This window comes from Fukomys damarensis, unplaced genomic scaffold (assembly GCF_012274545.1).
Source record: "Fukomys damarensis isolate Sample0158 unplaced genomic scaffold, DMR_v1.0_HiC HiC_scaffold_34, whole genome shotgun sequence".
NCBI classification, from domain to species: Eukaryota; Metazoa; Chordata; class Mammalia; order Rodentia; family Bathyergidae; genus Fukomys; species Fukomys damarensis.
This window is the reverse complement of record NW_022900946.1, coordinates 1,809,448-1,835,678: the sequence shown is the minus strand read 5'-3', so window position 1 is coordinate 1,835,678 and position 26,231 is coordinate 1,809,448. Positions and strand designations below refer to the sequence as shown.

Here is a 26,231-nt window from a genome sequence, read left to right as displayed (position 1 = left end):
ATATTACAGTGGTCTCATGACATTATAAAGGAACTGAAAAACTCTTATCAGCTTGTAATTTTACCATACCTTTTCTAGGTTTACATAGAGTTAAGATACAAAAGTACTTATACTGTGTTACAATTGCCTACAGTGTTCAGTACAGCAATACGCTGTACAAGTTCATAGTAAAGAAGCAACAGACTGCATCACACAGCCCGGCTCAATTATTTTCACTTTTGTTTTCATGACTATTACACTTGATCTTAGCCAAAGGCAGAGAAGCGACCAGGCATGGTGGCGCATGCCTATAACCCCAGCACTTGGGAGACTGAGGCAGGAGGTTGCTGTGAGTTCAAGACCAGCCTGGGCTATACACAGTGAGTTCTAGGTCAGTCTCAACTACACAGGGAGACCCTCCCTGTGTCAAAAAACCAAAAACTAAAACCAAAAGCAAAAGCAGAGAAGCAATTTTTCATGGCTGTTGCCTTGTGTCTCCTAGCAGTGCACTCCACATCACCTCTGCTCTCCCCCGATTGCAGATAGCCCAGGCTCTGACTGAGCACTGTGCTGCCGTCCTCTGTCCACCGCACAGTGAGCACACAACAGCACAGCTGCGACAATGTGCAGCAGACACATGAGCTACTTCTGCAACTTCCTCACATCTGGGAATGTTCGGAATGCTAGTTCAAACATATCCACGCACGTTCATGACTCAATTGTTCCTAAGTTGAGGACTTACTGTATGCACATCAATCTGTCATACCTTTTCAACAATTAGGACAAAGTCAGCTTCACAGATCAAAACTTTCTTAACCTTTGCATGCTTTGGGGAAGTTCAAGGTTAAACACAGAGAACAGCAGCACACACATCTGTCCTGAGACTAGTCAGGGCCTTACAAATGCCTGTGTGGCAAACTACCACCTGCACTATGCTTGCACCATAAATTTATACAAGAAAATATGTTCAGCAGACTAAAACTACTTATTTCTTCCTAATCAGTTTTGCAAAATTCAAAACATTACTATATTACATTTAATTTCTAGTTTCCAGAAATGATCAAAGTAAGCAAACTGCCACTGAAGTTCTCTGTTGAGCTATATGCTACAATTTATTAAAAGAAAATGATTGAAGGAGCAATAATTTTTTTTCTTTAATCATAACTAACTTTAAATGTAGTTCAATCATGATACAAGTGCTTTACCTAAGCTACAAAATTTAAACTCTAGGAAGTAAAAGGAACTGTACTCAATGAGGGCTTGGGGAGAAAACAGGGACAAAAGAGGTAAAGCAGAAAGGAAGAAATGAAAGGGAGAAGTAGTGGGAGCCTTTTAGGGTACAAATAGATAACCCAAGGCCTCCGACTGAAAGGAGGGTTACAGTCACTTCTGCTTTATTATGTAACAAACACTGAGTAGAAATAGGGCTTCTGTTCCTCTTCTAGTACACTGTTTGAATTTAAATTAATGTTAGAAAGATTCAAGGGCTGGGGATTTAGCTGAGTGGTCTTGCTGCCTGCCTGGCAAGCACAAGGTCCTGAGTTCAATCCCCAATTACCCCCCTACCCCAAAAAGATTCAGTTGTGTAGAAAATGAAGAGAAAAACTGAAAAAGATGTTAAGTTTTAGCATTCAAGAGATTTGACTTTTACAGAGAACACATTTAATATACTGTTTATACTGCTGGCTTCACATAATGCTGTTTTGTTTGTTTGCTTGTTTGCTTTTTGTTTTGGAGACGGGGTCTCGCTGTGTAGTTCAGGCTGCCCTTGAACTTACTAAATAGCCCAGGCTGCCCTCAAACTTGCTGTGATCCTCCTGTCTCAGCTTCCTGATTATAGGTGTGTGCCACCATACCCAGCCACTTGGTACCGTGTTTGGGGGCAATTAAATTGTCTTCTAAGTCTCATTACTGATGTCTTTTTCTTTGGGGATTAGTTCTTCTTTGGTGTGTGGTAGGAAAGTGTCTTGTTTCTTGATGTGAAGAACCTCTTCTTTGTATGAGTACAATTCCATACTCCAGCTGAGAGTAAGTAAAAGTGAATAAAAACAAAAAGAGGCAAAATAAGAACATCCCACCTGCCCAAGAGGCACACAGGAGCCAGGTCATCATTAGATCATCAGAGAAGTGGAGGTATTTGCTGCATGGTTGTGTTCAAATAACCCTAATTTACTCATTACCAGTCCCCAAAGCTAAGGGTAATCGCTCAGATAGGCCAAGGAGAAGTTCCATAAGTGCACCCTTTACAGGAAGAGGTGGAAGTACAAGAAGATCACTTAGAGAGAAACTACCTCTGCGTAACTTTCATTATAGCACATTGTTATAATGTTCTACTTTAGGGTTAGTTGTTAATTTCTTACTGTGCCTAATTTGCAAATTAAATGTTATCACAGGTTGTACATTTGGAATAAACATAGTGCATCTAAAGTTCAGGCTATCAGTGCTTCAGGTATTAACTAGAAGTCCCACACATCCCCAGGGTGAGGAAGTACTACTACACTGATCATTCCCACATCCTCATCACCTGCTGAGCTAGCACATGGCAGACGTTCGATGAAGTTTATGGAATAAGCGCACCAATATCCTTTGCAGTATTAATTCAGTAAATCTCTAGATAAATGAATTATAAAACAAATAAAACTGAATGCGGAATTTCTGTGTCACTTTGACAGGCAATTTGTGAAAGCAACATGGATGCTGAATGTTTCTAAGTTGCTGTACCATTTTTCGTTTGGAAAGAGAATATGCAAAGCATTAGAAAATGATACTGTCCTAGAAAACCCAACCTACCCTACAATCACTGGGACTAGCTAATTTTCAAATAATTTTATATCTATGAACTGTACACAATCTCCATTTCCTGAATACCCAATAACATGAAAATGTTCCCAGCTTCATCACAGGACTCAAATGAGCAATGGTATCTTCCTTAGCTTTTAGATTTCCAGTTGACTTCCAAACCCTGGCCTGTGTTTCAGCTGGTATCTAGATGTCTCCAACAAAGGCTGTAAATGCAATCATAGGTGGGGCTTTTTGGAGAAGGCTAAATCTAAAGGTGTGTGAATATGAACTAAGGACATCAAGTAAATTAGTCCGCTGACTAGCTTGGCACAGTTCTGGGTGTGAACAGCGGGAAGCCTCACCCTAGGTGTGGGTGGCACCAACCAATGGGCTTAGAGCCTGAATAAAAGGGAGGGAAAAGGGAGGCTCACGCTGTGCCTCTCACCTGCCCTATGACTAACTGCTGCTCCTCTGCCAATGCTGCCCTGTCTTGGAGTCAGCCAAAATGAACCGAAACCTCTACAAGCTGTGAGCTAAAATAAACCTTTCCTTCTTCATCTTTGGGTGTGGGGTATTTTGTCCCAGCAACGAGAAAGTAACTAAGACAACCTGTAACCAGACCTCTCTCCTGATCCCAGACAAAAGGAACACAAAAATCTATTAAACACAATTTTTACCAGACTGAAATCACCAACTTCTGCCCAAACTATTCTCCCTTCCTTTATACCTGGCCTGGAAAATCTATCTGAGCCAGAAACCCGGAAGTCAGTCTAGATTCCTCCTTTCCCATACCCTCCCTGCCCCTACATGCCCTGCCTCCATCTACTAGGTAAGGTCTCTGCTTGGCTCAGATCCTCCTCACCTTGCAAGACTTCTCCAATATCCACCTTAATGTGCTCCTTCCCTCTTGCTTTCTTCCTCCATAATCCAAACTTCAAAATATGGCCATGTTTTCTCACCTTTCAAAACTTTTTATTAGCTCCCCAAAACATCAAACCTACCCGACTCTACTGCCTCAGCATCTCACACCGCACCCCAGTACACTGAGCCTCTATGGTCTGCCATCACTCACTCTGCAGATACTCCACAGAGTAAGAATCACTCCCTGTGGCTAATTAGTGTCCAGACGCCAGACTCTGAAACGACTGTACTCATCCCTGTAACTCAACATCTGGTACAGCACCTAACCGGCTTTCAAATATTTGCTGTGTTAGTCACTTTTCTCTTGCTAATGAGACAAAATATCTAACATTCGAAGTTAAAAGAGAAAGGTTTATTTAGCTCAGTGTGTAGAGGTTTCAGTCCATAGTCGGCTGGCTCCAAGGCAGAGTAGCACATGGCAGAGGGACAACAGGTCATGGCCTTGGAATACAGCAGTTAACCAGAGACCTTAACAGCATCTTCCTGCCCCTTTTATCTTATTCAGACTACTTAAAATGGCCAGCACTCACACCCTTAATCCTTGTACTCTCAGCCATAGCACTGCACTATCTGCACCATGAATAACAACACTGAGATTCAGCCTTCTCTGAAATAGCCCCACCCCATTCACACGAGGCTTTGGGGGACATCTAAACACAAGCTCTAACACTCGCTAAACAGAATTTCACAAGTTAATAAAGTAGTTGCTTCTCCATTGCACAAAGGTACAACATGTCTCAGGAATATAAAATTAAATGACTTCAATAATCCATCCTACAATAATCTCATCACTGCAATTTTAAAACATGGATCTTAAAACTCAAAACAAAGAAATAATCACTTCTCTAAACAAGCTATTTATAAGATAAAGTTGGGTATTGCTTACCTGTAAAATGTTAGTAAAAAAGTCATGGTAGAACATGGGCCAATCTTGACGTCCAATATCAACAATAACTTTGCAGAGTTTGTTCCGGATAAAGTAAGGTAAGGTTTTATGGTGAGCCAAAAGAAGTTTGGGCAGACAGCTACGGATTTCCATCTTATCCTGAGATGGTACCCCAAGCCACATTTTATTGATCAGATTCTGAAAAGCAAATATATGTCTTTTAAACTAATGATCTACATTCAAAAATAACAGGTTTTCAGCCCATGATTAGCTACACTGCTTCACACACCCCCACACACACACACACCCATACAAAAACCCTCAGTGGTTCAAGGATTTTGGCAAAAGAAAAAAAATTAACAAACATTAAAGTCTATGACACAACAATTCCACTCCTAAGAAGATGTGCTGCTAAACAATAAAAATGAAAAGCTGTATGTGTAAAAACTTTCTATCACATCACTGTCTCTAATGGCCACCAAAAAATAATGACAGGAATAACTGCAATATTTAAAAGTGGGAGAATGCCTTGGTGAATAATGGCACAGCCACCTATGAGAATATAATATAAAGGTGAGGGGGATCAAAATACAAAAGGGCGCATATAATATGATATTAACTAGATGTTTTTAAAATGTGCACAGAAGGCAGAGCACAAGGAGTGGAAGACAGTTACTATAAATGAAAAATTTTGTGGTTGGAGGACGATGGTATTATTATAGGTGTCATCCCTTCTCCCAAAATGCTTTTCTTTAGTTACCTTTCTCTTTTAATTGGGTTTGTTTGTTTGTTTGTTTTGGATACTGGGGATGTAACTCAGGACCTTGTGTTTGTGAGGCAAGCGCGATGCCACTGATGCCACTGAGCTAAATCCCCAGCTGTCAGATATTTAACCATAAAGTCAACCTCCCATTTGGTCTTTCTGGTGTCAAGGATAGAAAGAGCCCTGGAACACCAACAGGGAGGTAGATACATCATATGGGACAAAGTCCCAGAGCTCTAAGATATCACTGCTTCAAGGTCTAGTGCCAATGGATGTGACAACTGACTAGAAAAACCTTTCAGAAAATTATAAAATTATCTGACAACTTACCTCAAAAACTGTTAAACTGTACATCATGACATAGTCATTCCTGGTGCTAGAGAGAAAATACAGGCAGAATCTCCAGGCTCCTATTTGCTGGGCAAAGTTATTAAGAAGCTCCTCTGGAAAAGTTAGCAATAAAAGAAGGCTATAAAAACATGAAATTAGTAAGAAGGCTAAGCTGTTTTACCATTTTTTCTAAACATGCCTCACCATATAATATAAATGACTCTTCAAGACAGAAAAAACAAATCATACTGTATTTTTCTTACTGAGATAGCATCAGACAGTGTTCTCAGACATCTAAAAGCCAGTGACATTCATTGTCTTGGAAGTTTTCTTGGGTGAAACTTGTTTATTTAACTGCATGTGTACATGGCAAGTTAATAAGAGTATCCCTCCACACTCTTTTGCTTTTTTGGTTTCATATTGAGGACTGAACCCAGAGCCTTTACACTGAACTACACCCCCAGTCCATTTTTTGAGACAGGCTTTCACAAAGCTGCCCAGGCTGGGCTCAAACTTGCAAACCGAGGCACCCTGCCTCGGGCTCCCACCATGGTGGGTCTATAGGAGTATACCACTAAACCCAGCTTCACTGCACCTTGTTTAAAATGATGATTAACTTGTATCCTCAGATTTGAGCTATCACTGCTCAATTTTCAGTGAAGTCTACATCATTTACACATTCATACAAAATGATAGCTAAAGAAGCTGAAAACCAACGATTAAGACTAACCTCACAGGCTAGGGACATACCTCAATAAGTAAGAGCACAAGGTAGCTAGCAGCATGTGCAAGGCTCTGGGTTCAATTCCCAGAACAGGGGAAAGAAAAAAAAAACTGAACTTACAAAAACAAAACAGGGGGAAAAATGCAAGGAAATTCAGATTGACTAACTCTTCATTTAGGTCAGTTCTATTTGTAAATTACATATAGATACAGATATAGATATATTTCAATCATGAGAGTAGCCAAGAGCAGTACTATCTACATATCAAATCAATGAAAAATGTTTTCCTTTTAGGCAGTTCACAGCATCAGCCAAAACCCACAAGAACCTATTACCATCTTTCCAAACACGCAGCCCCTTAGTATCTTGACCTGTAGAACTAGTCATAAAATATAATCCAATGGTCAAAACACAAAGGCCAACAATTCTGAGAGATTCTTGGAAGCCCCAGGAAAAGTAAAATACACAGCAGCTCATTCTAATCATTGCTCTGCTAGTTCTCTATAATTCAGAGTAAATGTAACAAGACACTCTCATTAAAAAGTCTGTCAAAGGAAGCTGATGGCCTGTCCAGATCGTTAAGCAGAAAAGTATAGGAACCCCAGAGGTGAAGTCAAACCAGAAAGAATGCTATGGCAGGAAAGAAGGCACTCTGGGCCCTATTCTAGGCTCTGCCACTAATTCTCTGAGCATGACCCCAAGCCAGCCATTGTTCCTCCTGATCTTCCATTCCCTCCAGTTTAAAAGGCCAGACGGTCCCTTGAGGTCTCCACTAACTGGTCCATCATTCTCTACAGCACTAGTAACTTGCCTTTACTAGAGTGTGAGCAAAGCCCTTTAAAGAAAAGGCCTTCCTCGTTTCCCATCTCCCTAGAAAAAGCCTTTAGTTTCTCCTAAGATAAGAAAAAAGAGGCAAGAGTGGTTCTAGCCCACATACTCAAAGTCACAAAGCCTAGGTACAAAGAGAACTGAAAGAAGACACACTTGTATAGAACCAAACCCCCGGATTCCCCTAAGCTGAATTTAAACTAGACATTTGCAGCAGCTGGTTATTTAAATCTATTTTTAAATCATATTCAAATACAGACATATTATAGAAGGTTCTACTTTTATTTCATAAGTACACCAAGTGAGCAACATTTGATTTGTAAAACAAAAATTAAAAGCCAAAAACATTGCAACTATAAGCTTGAAGAAAAAAAGGACTTCGAAGAAATGAGGACTAATGTAAAAATCCTCCCTCTGCCTTCTTTCATCGAAGTCATGGCTGGTATTTTCACTGAAAGTATATGATACTGGAGTAGCATAAAAGTAACAAGGAGGTCAGTCACTCTGAGGGTAAGAAGAGGGTCAGCCTATCTGAACAATCAGAGAACCAGAGAAGCCAGCACAGTAGGTCTCCTAAGCTGGATGCCATCTTTGGGCTTGGCTGCTATTGTTATAGACAACCTGACTCCATTTTGTGCCTCATCATCGGTCCCCCCCATTTCATGATTCTGGGTGCTCACCTCCCCGCCATGGAGTCCCCTCAGTTGATGCTGGCTGCATCCTACTTGGTAGAGCAGTCTGCAGCTATATGTTATCTTTATGGCCTTGTGAACAGAACACTGGCCTGTGTGATATTTTGTTTCAACTAAACTGTGAAACTTCCCCTGATTCCCAATAACTTAGCAAAGTTCTGCCCCTGTGAAATTCCGCTTGCCCTGTCTCCCTGAGCCCTCCCCAACCAGACAAGCCACATAAAAGAAACCCTCAAGCTGCTTTTCCTTGTGAGTTTTCCAGCTGATCTCGAACATGCAGCAATAAAAGCACTCAAATTTGGCTCAAGTGTGGTGATTCTCTATAATCTCTCGAGATTAAGTATAACGCTGTCAGTGAGTCCTTGTGCAAAAATGCCCTAGTTCTATACAGTACGTTCCCTCAGAAAGCAAAGGCACATGGGGAACAGGCCCAAAACAATCAAGTTTGCTATTAAAAGGGTTAAGAAATGGCATCTACCAGGACATATGAATGTTTAAAAAGATGTGGGGGGAAAAATATAGGTAACAGCCAAATGTCACCTGACCACCTGGCAAATTCTGAACCCCAACTAAGCTTTGGACTACAGGGAATTAACCACAAGATTTAACTGGCTAACATGATTACAGAAGCTAAGGGAGACAGAGAAATGGGCCTCTAGAGCCACAGAAAAGACCTCCAAGGAGGCAGAAGCAAAGAATGTAAGATCAGTACAGGTAGTCAGATACTCAAGGGAAAAGCCTGTACGTTTAAATGGAAAAAAATATCTTTCATTCTCAAGTTCCGGGATGAAGACTCAAGGGAAGACAGACTGCTCCAGCACCACAGTGAAATACATCCTCCTAGGGCACGGGTTTGATCCTGAATTTATTTTCTATTTTATAGTTTGCTTTAATTAATACTGCTTGTATGAATAAATATAAAAATCAAAAACAGCTCCTACAATGTGCTAAGGTTCTAGAAGTGGTTCCACCTAATTCCGTTGCTTAAAGCCATTAGTCATGAAAATTTGAAGAATGGGAAAGGCAACAGCAGAGAAAAGGAAAAAAAAGAAGCTGAAAGCTCCCCAAAAATAGTACCAGTTAGGGGATTCAGATCAGACCTCCGCACACCAAAACATGTTCATTTTGACATTTTCATTAGTTTTGTAATATTAAACAGTCACAGGCTCCTTATACAAGTTCAAAATGTTGCAAAAGTTAGTAACAAAACGGGAAAGGGTTTACACTTGACCAAGGGAAAGAAATTCCATCAGGAAGATAAATTTGCAGACCTCACTAGCCACCAACCAGGAAACCAGAGCAAAAAAAGGAAGAATTTGAGGGAAGGCATACAGGCTTGAGGAGCCACAGCTACAGCTCCTTCCTCCCAGCTTGTTATAACTGATTCTTTACACTCAACATGTCTCACTTACCTATCTCACGTTTTCTTTCATTTGTTGTACAATCATGAAAAAATTCTGTCATCAGACTTTCCAACGCCCTGAGGGAGGCTTCTTCAGATGCCTGATAAAGAAATTTGGAAAAAAAACAATAAAATGCATCTTAAATTCAATTGTTCCTCATTTCCTTCCAGGTCACATTCGACAGCAAGAGCAACTTACCTCCTCAAAATATCTTGTTTCAACATTCTTCAAATATCCAGTCTAATCCAGAAAATCTAAAGGGAATTTCCCAGCTGACTCAAAACCCAGAGCTTTAGTATCTGCATGAATTCATGCTATTACGTGAATTATTATTTATGATTTAAAATTCAATTCTAGAAAGATGTGAAAGCTCCTGGACTGGCAGGGTAAAGAGATTCTCCAAGCCTTGTGAACCACCCGAGGCTCTGGGGTTTCCAGGGCATTCCAGGAGTCACCCTACAATCAGCTCTGTCTTGAATGAGCAGCTAACAGAGATTAAAGTACAGCTGAGAGCCAGGGCCTCAAAAATCACCCAACAGAGCACGGCGAGCCTGCTCAGGCTGAGAGTGAGAAGACAAGAACACGGGGCCCCAAGGCTCATCTTCTCCCATATCCACATGGAGCCCCAACAACCCACTTCCTTTTCACTCAGGAAAGTAGGGAACAACAGCTATAGCAACAAGCTTGAGTTAAAATGCCACTTAACCTGTCTGCAAAAAGATGAGTGTTCCAAAATGAGAACCAAGAGATCTGTCATGTAAAGGTACAAGTTCCCAATGATGAATGTAACTGTACTGTATACTTAAAAAGTAACAATAAACTCAGTAAGATTTTTTTTAAAAAAGATGAGTGTTCCAGACCATGTCTGAATCCGCACTGGCATGATCTACCCCAGACATAATCAAGAAAACAATAGCATTCCTGATGTTTTAATTATCTTTTAATTCCTTCCTACCCACCTCCCTTACCCAAAACTCTCCATTACCCCCAGAAAGCCAACTATAAAAACTGCTTCTGTGTGTGTGCCTGTGTGTGTGTGTCTGTCTGTCTGTCTGTCCGGCGGAGTGGGCACGTCAACTAGGAACTGAACACAGGGTCTTTCACACTGAGTTACATCACAACCCCTTTTTCATTTGGAGATCGTGTGCGCTTGGGCTCAAACTTATGATCTTCCTGCCTAGGCCTCCCAGAGTACTGGGATCACAGGTGTGTGTCAGACTACCACAGATCAGAGGCCACCAACTGGTAATTTACTTATGTGGAGATTATGGAACCTTGGCCATCTCCAAGGATAAACCAGCACTTAGGACAACCACCAATCACAGAGGCTGAATCAGCCTTGCAAGGGCAAGGGCAATCAGTGCAAAGGCACTGCCTTACATGAGTCATGTTTAAGCAGTGCCAGGTGCAGCTGCCCCTCATACTGCAGTCCTGGTATGATGGCTATACAATGACAACAGAACTGACCTGCTGGGTAATGACTTATTACATAACAGTTATAGCACTTCTGAGTTTGAGGAACTTTCTTATCTTAATTTCACATTTACGGCTACAGATTGGCCCTCTATTACTCTTGCAAATTTATGTCAATTTAATTTTTAAAATCCTTCCTATGCAAGCCAACCTGTCCTATTAAACACTATCTATAAGTCAGGCACAGTGGGGTATGCTTGTAGTTCCAGCCACTCAGGAGAGAGAAAAAGGAAGCCCAGGAGTTCATGACCAGCATGATCCATAAGGCAAGACCCTGTCTGTTAACATTAACAACAAAAAGCCTATAAAAATTTTCAAATGCAGAAATAAGCTGGAAAATGATGCTAAAATAGACTGAAATTCTTTTATTTAAAAGATTTATATTTATCAAAAGTCTTGTTCTCATTAACTGACAATGCCATGAACCCAAACTTCTAAAATGAATTTATAACAACAAAGATTGCTTTGACCTATTTCATAAATCAAGCCTAAAGTACCATTTCATGGGTTGTGGGGGGTGCTGTTTAAAAATTAAAAGGCGTAGCTGGGCATGGTGGCGCACGCCTGTAATCCCAGCACTCAGGAGGCTGAGGCAGGAGGATCGCTGTGAGTTTGAGACCAGCCTGGGCTACATAGTGAGTTCCAGGTCAGGCTCAACTACATAGTGAGACCCTGTCTCAAAAAAACAAAACAATAAATAAATAAATAAACTAATTTTTAAAAAATTAAAAGGCTATAGGAAGATTTCTGAGAACCAAAGGAAGGAACACAGGTTAAAGTAACTTACTACCTGTTACAGCTTTTGTCAGATGTCCTCCCCAAAGCCTCAAGCACTGATAGCTAGAAGTTTGGGGAGGCAGCTGGATCTTGCGCGCGCGCGTGTGTGTGTGTGTGTGTGTGATGCTGGGATTAAGTTATATGATGCTTGGGTCAAGGGTTCATAATTGCTAAATCAATTAATTAACTGACTAGTTTAACATAGTTCTGGGTGTGAATAATGAGAAGTCCCACCCTGGGTGTGGGTGGCACCACTCAAAAGGCTGGTAGCCTGGAAAAGATAAAAGAGAGGCAGGCAGCTGCTGCTGCTTGCTGCTTTGCTGTTTCCTGCCCGTTTGCCATGGACTATCTCTCTGTGATGGTGCACTGGCATGCTAACCTGCCTTGGAGCAAGCTGACTACAGAATGAGACCTCTATCAATATGAGCCCAAATAAACCTTTCCTCCTTGATCTGTGGGTGTTGGGTATTTTGTCTCGGCACTGGGAAAAGTAACGAAGACACTACCAAAATAGTAAAAATAAATGTAAATCAAGAAACATCTGTTGAATTACAATCATTATTGAGATAAAACTAGTCCAAAGTTCTTCTGGAGCCAAAATCCATTCCTGGACACTAAAGATACATCTTCAAATCCCATCTCTCCACAACTTTCCTGGTGTGAAATCTTTTTAAAAAGATCTTGGAAAGAAAAGAACCTTTGTGCTCTAATTAGGCCTTTGTCCCTTGTATTCTAATTTCCCTCAAGGCTTATCTCAGCTATCTAGGGCTTGGCCTTCAATTTATTGGCCCTTGCCCTAATCTGCCTGTCACCCCTCTATTACCCGGCTCTGGAGTCTCCTGTTAGAGGTGATTTCTAAGTTCTTTCTGTCCAGAACAAAAACTTAATGAAACAGGCATAAATGGTGGCAAAGTTTTACATTTATCAAAGGCAGGAAAAAACAGTCTGCAGAGCTAGTTTTGGAATAAAGGTAGGAAAAAAACAGGCTCAGCAAAGTAAGTCTGGGCCAAACAAAAATAGAAAGAGGAGAAAAACAATTTACATCCTACAGTGTAGGGTGGGCTACCATGAAAAGACACCACAGGGAGTGCTTAGTGGCGACGGTCTCTTTTTATATCTTTAACACTGGCATCACATCTAGGTCTTCCTTTCAAACACCTGCCGAGTTTTTGTGAGACGGCCCTGTGTAGGGCCTTGGGAATGGTTCTGTGCACATGTCTGGAGAATTTTGTCATGCCTCTTTTTCTAACCAGTTTTAGCCCACACCATCTTCCTGCCTCACCTCTATCTCTTGATCTCACAATCAACACCAAAGTTTATTCTGTACTGGTTTTTGAGGCAGAGGTTTGTGAACGTAATGGCAAATTCCTGACAATCTCCCAGAAGAGTCCAATTCTGTCTCCACTCCCAGTCCCACCTAGCTCACACAACCCCTACCCCAATCTAAGAAGCTAATAATGTGCAACCCAAAAAGCTGGATAAAAATGGAAAAACCAAAGTACACATAAGAATCACAGATGCTCTCACCACATGATGGTTACATGGAAAAGACACTCCAGAACCTAGAACAAAATGCATGCCATCTGTATTTTTAACCCCTTCTATAATTCCAACACTATCCTGCCTCAAAGAGTACTATGAGGATCACAGGAGGTGATCCAATGTAAAGCTAACTATCTAACTAGTAGTTATGGCTGCTCACTTTTACTTGGTCTTAGATATCAAATAACAGACCAAGCAACCTACTCAGGCCCCTCCTGCTGTCTCTCAGGAGCTATTCGTATTCTCCATTCCTATTGCCCAATAACTTTTCCTATTCTTTAAAAAAAGAAAAAAGAATAGAAGTGGTCCATCTACTTTATAACTAGAGACATCCCTAGGGCTTTATCCCAAACATATCTACTGGCACTTGTATTTAAAATGAAACTATGTAAATCATGTATGCCAAAAATCATACAATCAGAACAGAAATACAAAAGGGCATGTTAAAGACCTACAACTAGTTAGCATTTCTACTCTCCCCTTTGGCAAGACCACTGGAACCCTTTCTGGCTGCTCTGAGTAGGTGGTGAAGCCAGATTCTAGACCAGTGATGGAAAATCTTTCAGGGCCTTCAATGATACAGCCTGCTATAGCATGCATGCCACAGGTTCACTGTCTCTGATCTACACTGGAATAGGCATGACACACAGTGTGATAGGGAGAAAAGCTTCAATTCCTGAAGGCACTCAAAACAGCATCTCCTGCACTGCACTGACTAACTTGTGAAGAACACTCAAGGTTCAGACATCCCTGACTGCTTTCCATCTTGTGTTTGGAATGTACACCTGAGGTCTTGGAGAACCAGGAAAGTTCAAAACTAAGTGAGAAGTCAGGCGTGGTAGTTCACACACGTAATCCTAGATTCTGGGAGGCTGAGGCAGAAGGATCAAACTCAAGCCCAACCTGGGCTTTACAAAGTGAGACCCTGTCTCAAAAAAAGAAAAGTGATACATACTTACAAACATGACATGCAAAAATACCAAGTGGATTATACATATAAAATATGATAAGTAAAACAATAAAGTTCCTTTAAGATAGCATCTCCATGACCTTCAGATAGGAAAAAATTTCAAATCCTCAAGATACATAAAGCATTAAACATAAAGGAAAAGACTGATAAATTGGATGTTCATCAGATGAAACAAGAGAATATAAAAGCAAGCCACAAAATAAGAAAATATATATGTGATATCATAAATGACAGAGAACTCACATCAGAGAATACAGTAACTTAACAAAGCAAAGAAAAACTAGGCAAACAGGTACTTATAAAACAAAAGTGTTCAAAAGACTTGTAAATAAGCACTCAACTTTACTAGTTATGGGGGAAATGCAAATTAAGGAAAGTAAGAGTCACACATCATCTGCCAGAATGGCTAAAATTAAAAAGACTGACAGTAAGGACTGCTGGCAAAGAAGTTGGGTGACTGGAACATGCATATACTGCTAGTGGGAGCATAAACTGGTACAACCACTTTGGACAACTGCTTGGCAGCTAAACATATGCGTATCTTATGACCCTGCAATTCTACCCCTTTATAATATCCCTCAGAAATTTGTACCTGTGTACAAGAGGAAATGCACATATATGTTTACAGTACCATTATACACAATATCCCAAAAGCCAAAAGAACTCAATGACTATCACAAGTAGAATGGACAAACTGGTTCATTTATACAAGAGATTATTATAAGACAACATAAATAAATGAATAGCACTACAATGTGGAGTACAAGACACCAAAATACAACATTCCATTACTTGTTTTATATTAATCTTTTTTAAAAAATAGGCAAAATTAATCAATGGTGTTATAATCAGAAGAGTGGTTACCTTTGGGGAGGGATTTTGGAATTTTGGGAATATTCTACTTCTTGATTTGAATGTTGATTATATAAGAATCATCACTTTAACAGTTTATGCATTTTTCTGTAAATATATACATGTACTGTACTTCAATTTTTAAAACATGTTATTTTTTTAAATCCAGGCTGGCATTTTCAGACTGAGTTTAAACTTGTGTTTTTCTTCTGTTAGCACTCACTATTCAGGGCAATCTAGGGACCTACAAGAAGCACAAGGGTAACAATCTGAAGAAAGTCAGCCTGCTGGACCCCTAGGTTTCGTCACCTGTTTGCACCCAAAGCAGCCAGGGCTGCCACACAAGGGATTACCACCCTAGGCTTCCCTCAGAGTTCCCGGCTCACCTCACTAGCAAATGACACATACACTTAAAATCCTTGGGTAAGGTGATGAACGAAGACTGGCTCAGAACATATTCTTCTACAGCTGTGTGTGTGTGTGTGTGTGTGTGTGTGTGTGTGTGTGTGTGCGTGTGCGTGTGTGTGTAAAACAAGCCAGTTTTCTATTCCAAAAACAGTTAAAATCTGCAGTCGATGGGCTCTCAACTGTGCTGCCCTGACTTTATCTGCTCCTTTCACTAGTGCTCACAGGTCAGCAGTTCAGACTTACGCTACTGGCTCATTTATTAACAGACTACTAACAACCAAGATTCAAAACCACCTCATAAAGGACAAAAGGTGGAAGTTCACATAATTCGAAATCACCTTTGCCTCTTCTCCATACCCACAAAAAATGTCATCAGGTCTGTTGGCTCTTGCTTCACACTCTTTCTTAGGTTTGGACCTTTTCACTCTCTCCACTATTTCTACCAAGCTCCACTGAACTCCTGCCTAGATTACTACAACTGCTACTACCTGGTTGCCCTGATACCAGTTTTTCCGATTCCAATCCACTCTGCATTTTACTACCAGATGAATACTCCTAAATATGACTTTCTGTCCCAATTATTCTAAACTTAGCTTCAGAGCATTTAAATCTGGACCAATTAGGAAACTCAGTTATTTGACAGACAAACTCAACACTCACTGAGTACTAATACTGCTTGATCAAATGCCTGGGTCACAGAAATCAGTACAACAACCCCTGACTCAAAAGACAGAAGTGACCTGAGAGGAGACAGGAGCAGAACCTATAAGTAAGATGGCAGAATACCTGGTCAGACTCCAAAGGCGGTAGTGTATATAGAATCAGCCTCAGCACACAAAGAGCATACTGTGAGGCAGAGCTCCCAGGGGTGAACATATCTTCTGGATCTTGAAAAATGCAGTTATGACTACTAGGAGGGAAAGGAGGCAAGCACTCTGGGTTCCACAGGACTCCCCAGAAGGAGCCATCTCTCGATCTGAACATTCACAGTCTCCGATGCAAATGTCCACTTCCAGCCTGCAATTGCTCCTGGGTCTGTAACTTATAGCTCAACCTTCACGAAGGTTCTCACAAAGATCGCAATGGAGCCCTTCCTTTGGCTTGTCTTTTGTCCTTGTCTCAGAATCAGCATCACAGATTCCTGTCCATGGGACTGCTGTCTGGTCATTTCAAATGCCAAAACAGTTAAAGAGTACAGGCAATGGGGTAAGGTTCCCTGAACTCAAACCGAAAAACACTGCTATTTTTGCCTATTTCTTTTTAACCTATCATTTTTTCCTCCTGGGCAAAGCCTGGCATAGAAGCATTTACACTGGGTTCTTCTAAATATTAAATTAAACATCTTACATAAAGCACACAGTCAAATGCAACACCAAGCATAAAGTTAGGGCTGAAAAGTCAGAGCTTCCACTGTTAATACTTTATAGATGTCAGGCTTCTCTAACCACAACATGAGCTGTTTGCAAAAGACTGCCTAATTTGTTTGTATTTTCTACAACATTCAGCAGGGACTGGTGCTCAAATATTTAAGGGATCAAATTCAGCAGAGTAAAAGGAACAAGAAGCCTGCAGATACCATTTTCAGCTTCTCAGGAATACTGGAAATTCCTCCAAATTTTACATGTGACTTGTCTAAATTTCCCCATTTAAGGACTTGGATCATAATGACCTTTGCTAAAAGAAACTCAAAGAATCTGTTTTGAAAAGTAAAGACTGCTAATAATTTATTGGAAAAAAAAGCAACAACACTGAATTGAAGGTAGATAATATAGTGATAAAATAAGGCACTTAGATGATGGTGTCCTCAAACCTCGATTAAATCTGTAATGTTTTACCTAACGGCCTCTAAAACAATCCCATCTGTAATATAACTTTTTTATAAAATTGGAATGGGGGGGGTGCTACTTTTTAAAGACATTATCAAACTTTTTGCTACCTTTTTCAGAATGGAGCTACCTCTTGTATATCCTAATAGGGAGTAAATCATACAGATATCCTGCATTCAGATTCATGGTCTCCTTTACAACAAATAGGAACAAAATGACAACTAGCATCCCAGAGTCTAACTCAAAACTACATGCCCATTCAATGGCATGTCTAGAATAACTTCATTACTCTATTTGCTTGTATATAAAGCCTTCTGAGAAAATGAGTTCTATACTAACTGCTAACCAAAGCTGAAGAGTGCTCCAAACAGCCAGGCATTGTAACACATGCCTGTAATTCCAGCACTCTGGGAGGCTGAAGCAGGAGGATCTGAAGTTTGAGCCTAGCCTGGGCAATTTCGCAAGATCTGGTATCAAAATTTAAATGTCTTTTAAAAGAGTTGGGGCTGTGGTTCAGTGCAAAGGTCTAGGATTGAAAAATAAAAAATTATGCAAAACATATCAGGTGTTACAACAGATGCCATAAGCAATGAAATTCAACCTCATGTAAACTTTCTCTGAAAGCTAACCGGATTATTATACATGTCGAAACTCAAATAACACTCTTATCCTTCCCTACACCCTTCACCAGTGCAAAGAAAACAGATGAGAAAAAAATCTCTTTGGCCTTAGCCTGCACATGAGATGAGATAATATTCTTTTATGTCTCAACTCCCAGGTAATTTTCCTTTAGAAATACATCTTGTTGAAGGACAAATCTCACTGTTTCCTTATAAGCAAACTGGCCAGGCCAGCTGACCCTATGAAATCCAGCTGTCAAGAAGACCAGCCACTGAAACCAGACTCCCAATGTCTCACACAAGAGATTTTAGCTAGCAAGAGGAGAGGAGCACCCACCACGCGTGACATGCATGTGGCTGCTGTTTCCTTATCTGTCTGACAGACAAGTAAGGGCAAGGCAAAACAGAGGGAGATGGGTATTAGTATAACTGGTCTTTCATTCTAAAATCTAGGTACAAAAGGTGTAGGGAGAAAATGTCTACTGAAACAGAGTCACGGCATGATGTTACAGGAAGTGTGAGCCAGGGCAGAGGCATGACCACCACTCTAAGGAACACATGCCTGGAATCCACATACCTCAAAAGAGCTCCTTGTTGTCCTGCCTACAAAACTTCAATCTCGACAGTATTTGTCCTTTGGGAATAACTAGAGATAGAACAACACAATAGCTGCATGTATTTAATATTTGATTAAAACATACAGCTGGCAACATCTACACGTAATTCCAGTCATCGAGGGCACTCTTCTACTGTAAACTAAAACTATAAGGCTGATTGATAGCAGAACGTTCCTGCACTATTTCATGGGTCTGCCTAATGTGCTAGTCAGGTTCTATCTCTTCCATGAACAAAAGGGAACTGAGGATTACTACTACTAAGGACTGTAAGTGAGAAGCAGGATGAGCACCAAGTGGCTGGCTGGAAAGCTCAATCTGTCCCACAGTGGAAGTAAGAAGGCTGAGGCAACACATTCCCATGGGACCAGTTAAGGAACCATCTTTGTAGATAGGACAGTACATTTTATGCTTAGAAAACCTATCCGTGTACTATCAGACAATACATACAAATAAAAGCCACCAAAGGCCAAGCAGGGTGGTGTGTGTCTGTCATCCCAGCACTCAGGAAGCTGAGGCGGGAAGAGCACCGCTAGTCTGAGGCCAGCCTCGAGAACACAGTGAGCTCAAGGCTAGTCTGAACTATGCTGTCTCAAACAAAACTACACGTGCACCAAAAAGAGCCACTAATTAATCAGCTGCCCATACTCAGGTGCACTGGTTTCAAAAATTTAAAATAATATACATGTAAAGAAGACTATAGAGTTATGATAAGTAAATGCTATACCTGGTCCTAGGCTGGGTCTTGTACTTAAAAACATGCTATAACTAAGTCAAGTGACAAAGCTGGAATAACAGATGGTGGATTAAACCACTGAATCAATGTTAAATTAATTGAAGCTAGTGACTGTACATTAAAGTGATTATACAAAAGAATATTAATAGATTATTATAGGGGCAATGATTCATGACATAAGCAACTTACTTTTAACAACTTTTTTTTTGGTACCGGGGATTGAACTCAAGAGCTTGCGCTTGTGTGAGGCAGGCAGTGGAACCACTGAGCTAAATCCCTGGCCTGCAACTTATTTTCAAACAGTATTATGTATGAGCCTGTGTTTCAATGTGTGTGCATGTCATACAGAGAGACAGAGTGCAAATAATAAAGCAAACAGCAAGATGTTAATTAGGTGAGTTTGGGGAAAGTGACTTCTTTATACTACTCAGCTTTTCCAATCTGTCAGCTTGAAATAATTTCCACATCAAGTTTTTAAAATCTCATCTGCTGAACTGGTATCCACCTTGCTCTTCTCTGCTCAGCTGGCTTGGCACATGGGAAATAGAGAAAGGAGGAAAGTGGTACACAGGAAAGAGATTATTTTTATTCTCATATCCCAGCTTTATTACTTTTTGAAAAGGGATAGTACACGATGACCTAGACATTAAAATTTTTGCATCTATTGGTTGAGTAAAAACCACACCTAATAGATGCTCAAATAAAAGATATTTTTAGCCAGGTGTATGCGCACAGCTGTAATCCCAGCACCTTGGAGGCTAAGGCAGGAGGACTTCCTCAAATTCCAGGCCAGTCTGGGTGACATAGTGAGTTCAGGGACAGCCTGAACTACAAAGGGAGACCCTGCCTCAAAAAACCAAAAATATAGTAATAATAAAGATATTTTATATATTTATTTATATTTCAGCAAATGACTTTAATTAGCAAAAAAAAAAGTAAATGATAAAAATAGTTATTCTATCCAAAATAATGAGTAATACAGCCAAGAACAGGTTCTTTCTTCACCGTTCCATCTGCTCCTTTCTCCCAGGTACATTTCCCAGGAAGATGCATGCCTTGTCAACTAAACTCAAAGAATGCCTGAACACATTAACACAAGGCATGCTACAAAGAAACTCTAAAACAGGACTGCAGAATATTCAGACAAAATCAGAACTTCCATTACTAATGAGGAAAATAAAACTCAGACAGAATATCATGCCCAGAATCTCCTAGTTGCTGGTCAAAACACAGAGCAAAACCACCAGAGCTCCTTCCCACTGAGTTTCTCTTCTCCTTAAAGAAGTTTTAAGGGTGACAAATGAGCTGGCATTGGAGTAAGTCAATAATGAGCATGACACTGATCTCAAGACCACTATAAAAGCATGCTGCAAATCTGATTAATACTATCGCTCACATGGAAATAGATTCATTTCAGTTGTTGTTACCATGCATGCTGTTCAAGATCAAGTCTTCTGTAAAACCCATACAATCCTCATGCTAAATTACCAGATGGACTTAGCATTTTAAATAACAATTAAAACAGCATTTTGTTTAACTTTGGCAAAAACTTCCAGACTGTATTGTAGACTGCTGGGGGGACGGGTGCAGGACACCATGATCACTTGCTGTACCTAGTGGTGCGTCGTCTTAAGGAACCAAGAGCAGGTCAAAGTCTAATGTCTGAGTCCTCCCTGATCCCAGCAAAGCTGCAATGCCTTCTAGGCCTTATCACCCCACCCCAGAATGGGGAAAGGCTGGTTTCAGCCACAGCAGGGAGGCATCACACAGCTGAGGGCAGATTTTTCTTGAGGATAAGCAGGTGAGAGTTAGTAACCTCACTTACACCTGGGAGACATGGGCCACAGCATGACACTCTCCCCACGTGCACCAATCAGAAAAATCAATGCTTGTGGAGAGAAGAAATGAGAGGGTAGAGACAGGGCCGAGAATAATGTGCTCCAATGTTGCCCCGACCTGAGGGACAGACAACACTTCTAAATACAGGCCAAAGCACAAATGAGGGCACACAGGCAGGGTGCCCTCTACAACAGAGCAATGAGAAGTCCAGTAGGCTTTATGTGAACAGGACTGCCACTGAAGTGTAACAATCAGACACGCCAGCCAGATAAAGTACCGGATTGGAGCCACTTCTGGCTCCACTGAGTATAGGGTGTGTTAACTGGCATATTCTGCAAGCTCCTAGACCCCCTCAATATTAATGCAAGCAGATGTGTATACTGCATGGGATTTTATATAAAAATCTCACACCACTGCACCCAGCCCTCTTCTCACAAGAGGCCAATACTCCCTGCTCTACAAAGAGCTCCTGTTCTGCCACTTTATGACTAGATTCTATCAACTCTACAAAGTTTTCTTCAGACAGTAAATGGGTGCTAAAAGAAGACTAGTTTTGGAGCTGGGGTCACAGCTTGGTTAGAAGAGCACTGGCCTACTACGTGTGAGGCCCTGGCCTACTGATCCTCAGCACTACAAAAAAAATAAATAACAAAATTAAAATAGGTGGAAGGCTGGTTTGTAAAATCTTTCAATTGTAAGTCCCATCTCCTGATGGATTCACTGCTGAATTCTACAAGAAATTTAAGACCTAATGCTACTACTTCTCAAACTCTTTAATGAAATTGAAAGGAAAGCAACACTCCCAAATGCATTCCTAGAAGCGTGCATTACCCTGATACCAAAACCAGAGAAGGATCCAACCAAAAAGGAGAATTATAGGCCAATCTCCCTAATGAACACAGTGCAAAAATCCTCAATAAGATCCTGGCAAACAATGAAACAAATCATCAGGGAAGTTTTTTACACCATGACCAAGTAGGATTCATCCCAGGGATGCAGGGATGGTTCAACACATGAAAATCAATAAATGTAGTACACCATATTAACAGAGCCAAGGACAAAAACCATATGACCATCTCAATAGATGCAGAAAAAGCATCTGGCAAACTCCAACATCCGTTCATGATAAAAATCCTACAGAAAATTGGAATACATGGGACTTTATCTCAATCTAATAAAAGCCATCTATGACAAACCAACAGCCAACATCACACTGAATGGACAAAAACTGAAACCTTTCACTCTAAAATCAGGAACCAGACAAGGATGTTCACTGTCACCACTCCTCCTCAATATAGTTCAGGAAACATTAGTCATAGCAATTAGACGAGAAAGAAATGAAAAGAATAAGGATAGGAAAGGAAGAAGTTGAATTGTCATTATTTGCAGATGAAACGATATTCCACATAGAAGACCCCAAAAACCCCACCAAAAGACTTCTAGATTTAATAACCAAATTCAGTAGCATAGTTGAATACAAAGTCAATATAAAAAATCAATAGTCTTCCTAAAAACAAACAACTCACTCAGAAAGAAAATAGAGAAACAAGTGTGTACCACCATGCCCAGCTAAGCCCTTTTTATTTTATTTTGAGACAGGGTCTCACTAAGTTGCCTACTTAGGGCTGGCCTAGAATTTACCATCCTGCTGTCCCGGCCTCCCAAGTAGCTGAGATCATTACATATGTGTCACCACACACAGCAAGGGGAGTTCTTAACCATTTCTCAAAAATGTGTTTTCTACATTGTTTTGAGGACTTTTCAACTCCTTTCAATTTTTCTCCTCGTAAGAAGTTTCATTTAGAGATAACTATACCATGCTGTGCTTTTACATACTTCTCAGTAAAGTATGTCTGTCTATGGAGTTCCAGACACAGGGCCCAGTCACCCCACAGAAGATGAGATGAAGTCTCCAAGGGCAGTGGTGGCCTCTGGAATTCCAACTGTGTGGGAGGCTGAGGCTGTGGACTGAGCCAAGGGCCTTCACACTGAACTACATCCCCAGCTCTTTAAATTTTAATTTTCAGTCAGGTTCTGGCAAAGTCAATGATACATTGATTTTTGTTTTGTTTTGTTTTGTTTGTTTTTTGTTTTTTGAGACAGGATCTCACTATGTAGTTGAGAGTGACCTGGAACTTACTATGTAGCCCAGGCTGGTCTCGAACTCACAGTGATCCTCCTGCCTCAGCCTCTGAGTGCTGGGATTACAGGCGTGCGCCACCATGCCCAGCTCGATACATTGATTTTTAAACAATCAATGTTTAAGACATAACCCAAGATATTTAAGAAATTTCAGATTTACATAGTTTCTACATAATTTTTTTACATAGTTTTTACATAATTTCTACATAGTAAGAAATTTCAGATTTACAAGGAGCATGGTGGCACACGCCTGTAATCCCAGCACTCGGGAGGCTGAGAAAGGAGGATCGCTGTGAGTTCGAGACCAGCCTGGGCTACACATTGAGTTCCAGGTCAGTCTCAACTACATAGATTTCGTCTCAAACAAACAAACAGACAAACAAGGAGCTGCTATGATAGCCCCAGGTCAGGTGCCTTTCTGTAACCAGGTACCAACTCTCAAAGGGAAATTGCAAAGGAAAACTAGACAAACACCAAACATGACTGGTACAGCCTTCTATGAAACATAACAACACTCTATATGCACATTCTGGTTCATAAACCTAACACACAGAACCAGCAACAAGCAATCACCAGAAGATCATTCCACCAAGGTAACACACAACATCAGAATAATGGAACTGCTATCTTACAATTAAGCTTGTATTTGTAAAGCATTCTTAAATATATGACAAACAGGAGGGGCTGTACGTCCTAATTACACAGGTTATTAGACAAAAAGGTAAACATGTGACAGTTTAGGAAACTATCAGATTATACATCACAATTATCATTTTACTCAGGTCCACATGACTGTGAGCACTGTCTCCTGACAAAATTAGCAGCATGAGATTCACCTTGCAACTGCTCAATCAAATGTGCAGCTACTCAAACCTGATCAATTTTGCCAAATATTCTAAAATTAACCAGCCAAATTACATTTCAAAAAATTGTTGGGTGACCCAACAGAAAAATGTATCAAGACCAGCAGATCAAAAATGCCCAGCTAGCCAGGTGGGCACACCTGTAAACTTAGCACTCTGGAGTCTGAGGCAGGAGGCCGCTGTGAGTTTGAGGCCAGCCTGGGCTATATAGTGAGTTCAAGGCCAACCTGAATTACAGAGCCCTCTCAAAAAAAAGAAAGAAAAGAAAAGAAAAAGAAAAAAGAAAGATAAAAATGGCCAGCTAACACAGGAAATAAATACATTTGGTAATAAATTATCAAAAAATGTTCCACTTCACACATAACTAAAGAACTCCATGGTGCAAATCCTGAGGTATAATTTTCACCCTTCACAGTAAAAAAGTTTTGATGTTAACTACAAAGTAGGAAAACAGGGATTAAGCCACTTGTGAGAGAATTAAACTGATAACCTTTTTAGGGGGCTAGTGCTACCCTCCAAATTTTTTTTTTTTTTTTTTGAGACAGGTCTCACACTATGTAGTTCAGGGTGGCCTCGAACTCACTATGTAGCCCAAGCTGCCCTCAAACTCATAGCGATCCTCCTGCCTCAGCCTCCTGAGTGCTGGGATGACAGGTGTGCACCAGCATGCCTGGCTACACACCAAAATTTTTTAAAACAAGATTTTATGTGCCCCACAACTTCACTTCTAGAAATTTGTCCTATGAATTCACAAAATATACAAAGATGTATTCAATGTGTTTGTTACAGCATCCATGGTAGTTAACAGAAAACGCAGTACCCACAATAACCACACCAACATTAGAGAACAAGGTAAGCTCATTAAGATGTTCCAAGTCCTGATGATTACTCAACTTCAACACAGATTGTTTCAGCAGCCAAGCAGAAAAGCCAAGTTAGTTCTTACTGGGAAAGGGGAGATTATATGAATTTTAGGCTTTTCCACATATGCCAAATTGGCAGAAAACGATGAACATCGACACAAGTTTTAGAAAAACAATGTGTGAGGGCTGGGAATTTAGCTTAGAGGTTCAGCCGCCTGCCTTGCAAGTGAAAGGACCTAAATTCAATCCCTGGTACCAAAAAATCCCTGGTACCAAAAAAATCCCTGGGCCAGGGATTCAGTTCAGTGGTTCTACCACCTGCCTCGCAAGCTCAAGGACCTGAGTTCAATTGCTGGTACCAAAAAAAGAAGAAAAACAGTGTGTGGCTCAGCAAGGCTTCCATTTATGAATAAGGATAATACACAGCAATTTTTAAACATGAAATAACTCAGGAAACCGTGATTTGGGACTATAAACACTTTTGGAAAAAAATTAACAGCTAACCAATAAATGGGTAAAAAAATCAAGAGAACACTCAATCCTAGATGGTACAATGTCTACCAAATGAGAGAAAAAGACAGTAAAATCTAGAACATTTTACCTAGCCAAGATGTCCTTCAAAATACAGAGGCCCTTAATTCACCATTTAGGAACTCTAAAAATTAACAAGCTGGGCATGGTGATGCATACCTGTTAACCCAGCACTAGGGAGGCTGAGATAGGAGAATTGCCACAAATGTACTACTTAGTGAGTTCAAGGCCTGCCTGAATTACAGACCCAGACAAAAACAAAAAACAACAACAACAACAAAAAACACAGTAAAATCCAAACATTAGAGGAATGAATCACAAAATTCAATAATGGAAAAACCATAGCAAAAAGAATCAATGGAAGGGCTGGAGATTTAGTTCAGCAGCACCACACCTGCCTCACCGAAAGTACGAGGTCCTGAGTTTGATCGCCAATATGAAAGAAAAAAAAAAAGAACCAATGGGAAACATTGAATTCATTAAAATGTAAAATACTAAATGAGGAAATTATGGTTATAAAACATGTAGTTTTATAACACATGTTCTAAGGTGCTGACAAAGTAAAATAATCAAAAATGAGGACGGAGGAAGTGGAGAGAGCATAAATCCTCTTATTTCTCCTGTTATGAAGTTCACCTATACTGCCTAGAAATTAAACACAGAAAACATTTATTAAAAAAATGGCACCAAGGGGGTGAAGAAAGGACAGGGACAAGGGGAAAAAAAGAGAACCAAGACCTGTCATGTAAAGGTACAAGATCCCAATAATGAATGTAACTGTACTGTATACCTAAAATGTACCAATAAACTCAATGAGGAAAAAAAAAAAGAAATAGGAAGACAGCAGAATGGGAAGATCACACAGGCA

The 26,231-nt window shown here is 40.4% G+C and overlaps 1 protein-coding gene across 3 annotated transcripts in view; it reads right to left on the bottom strand.

Annotated features, from left to right (window-relative positions):
- Xpo6 (exportin 6) overlaps positions 1 to 26,231 on the bottom strand; it is a 108,202-nt gene that overhangs the window by 70,618 nt on the left and 11,353 nt on the right. For all 3 annotated transcript variants that reach the window (XM_019207411.2, XM_010623503.3, XM_019207410.2), the window contains exons 2-4: positions 9,317 to 9,407; positions 5,661 to 5,773; positions 4,568 to 4,765 (exon numbers count right to left, since the gene is read on the bottom strand). In XM_019207411.2, the coding sequence (XP_019062956.1) occupies positions 4,568 to 4,765; positions 5,661 to 5,773; positions 9,317 to 9,407 (402 nt within the window). The remainder of the gene's footprint in view (positions 1 to 4,567; positions 4,766 to 5,660; positions 5,774 to 9,316; positions 9,408 to 26,231) is intronic.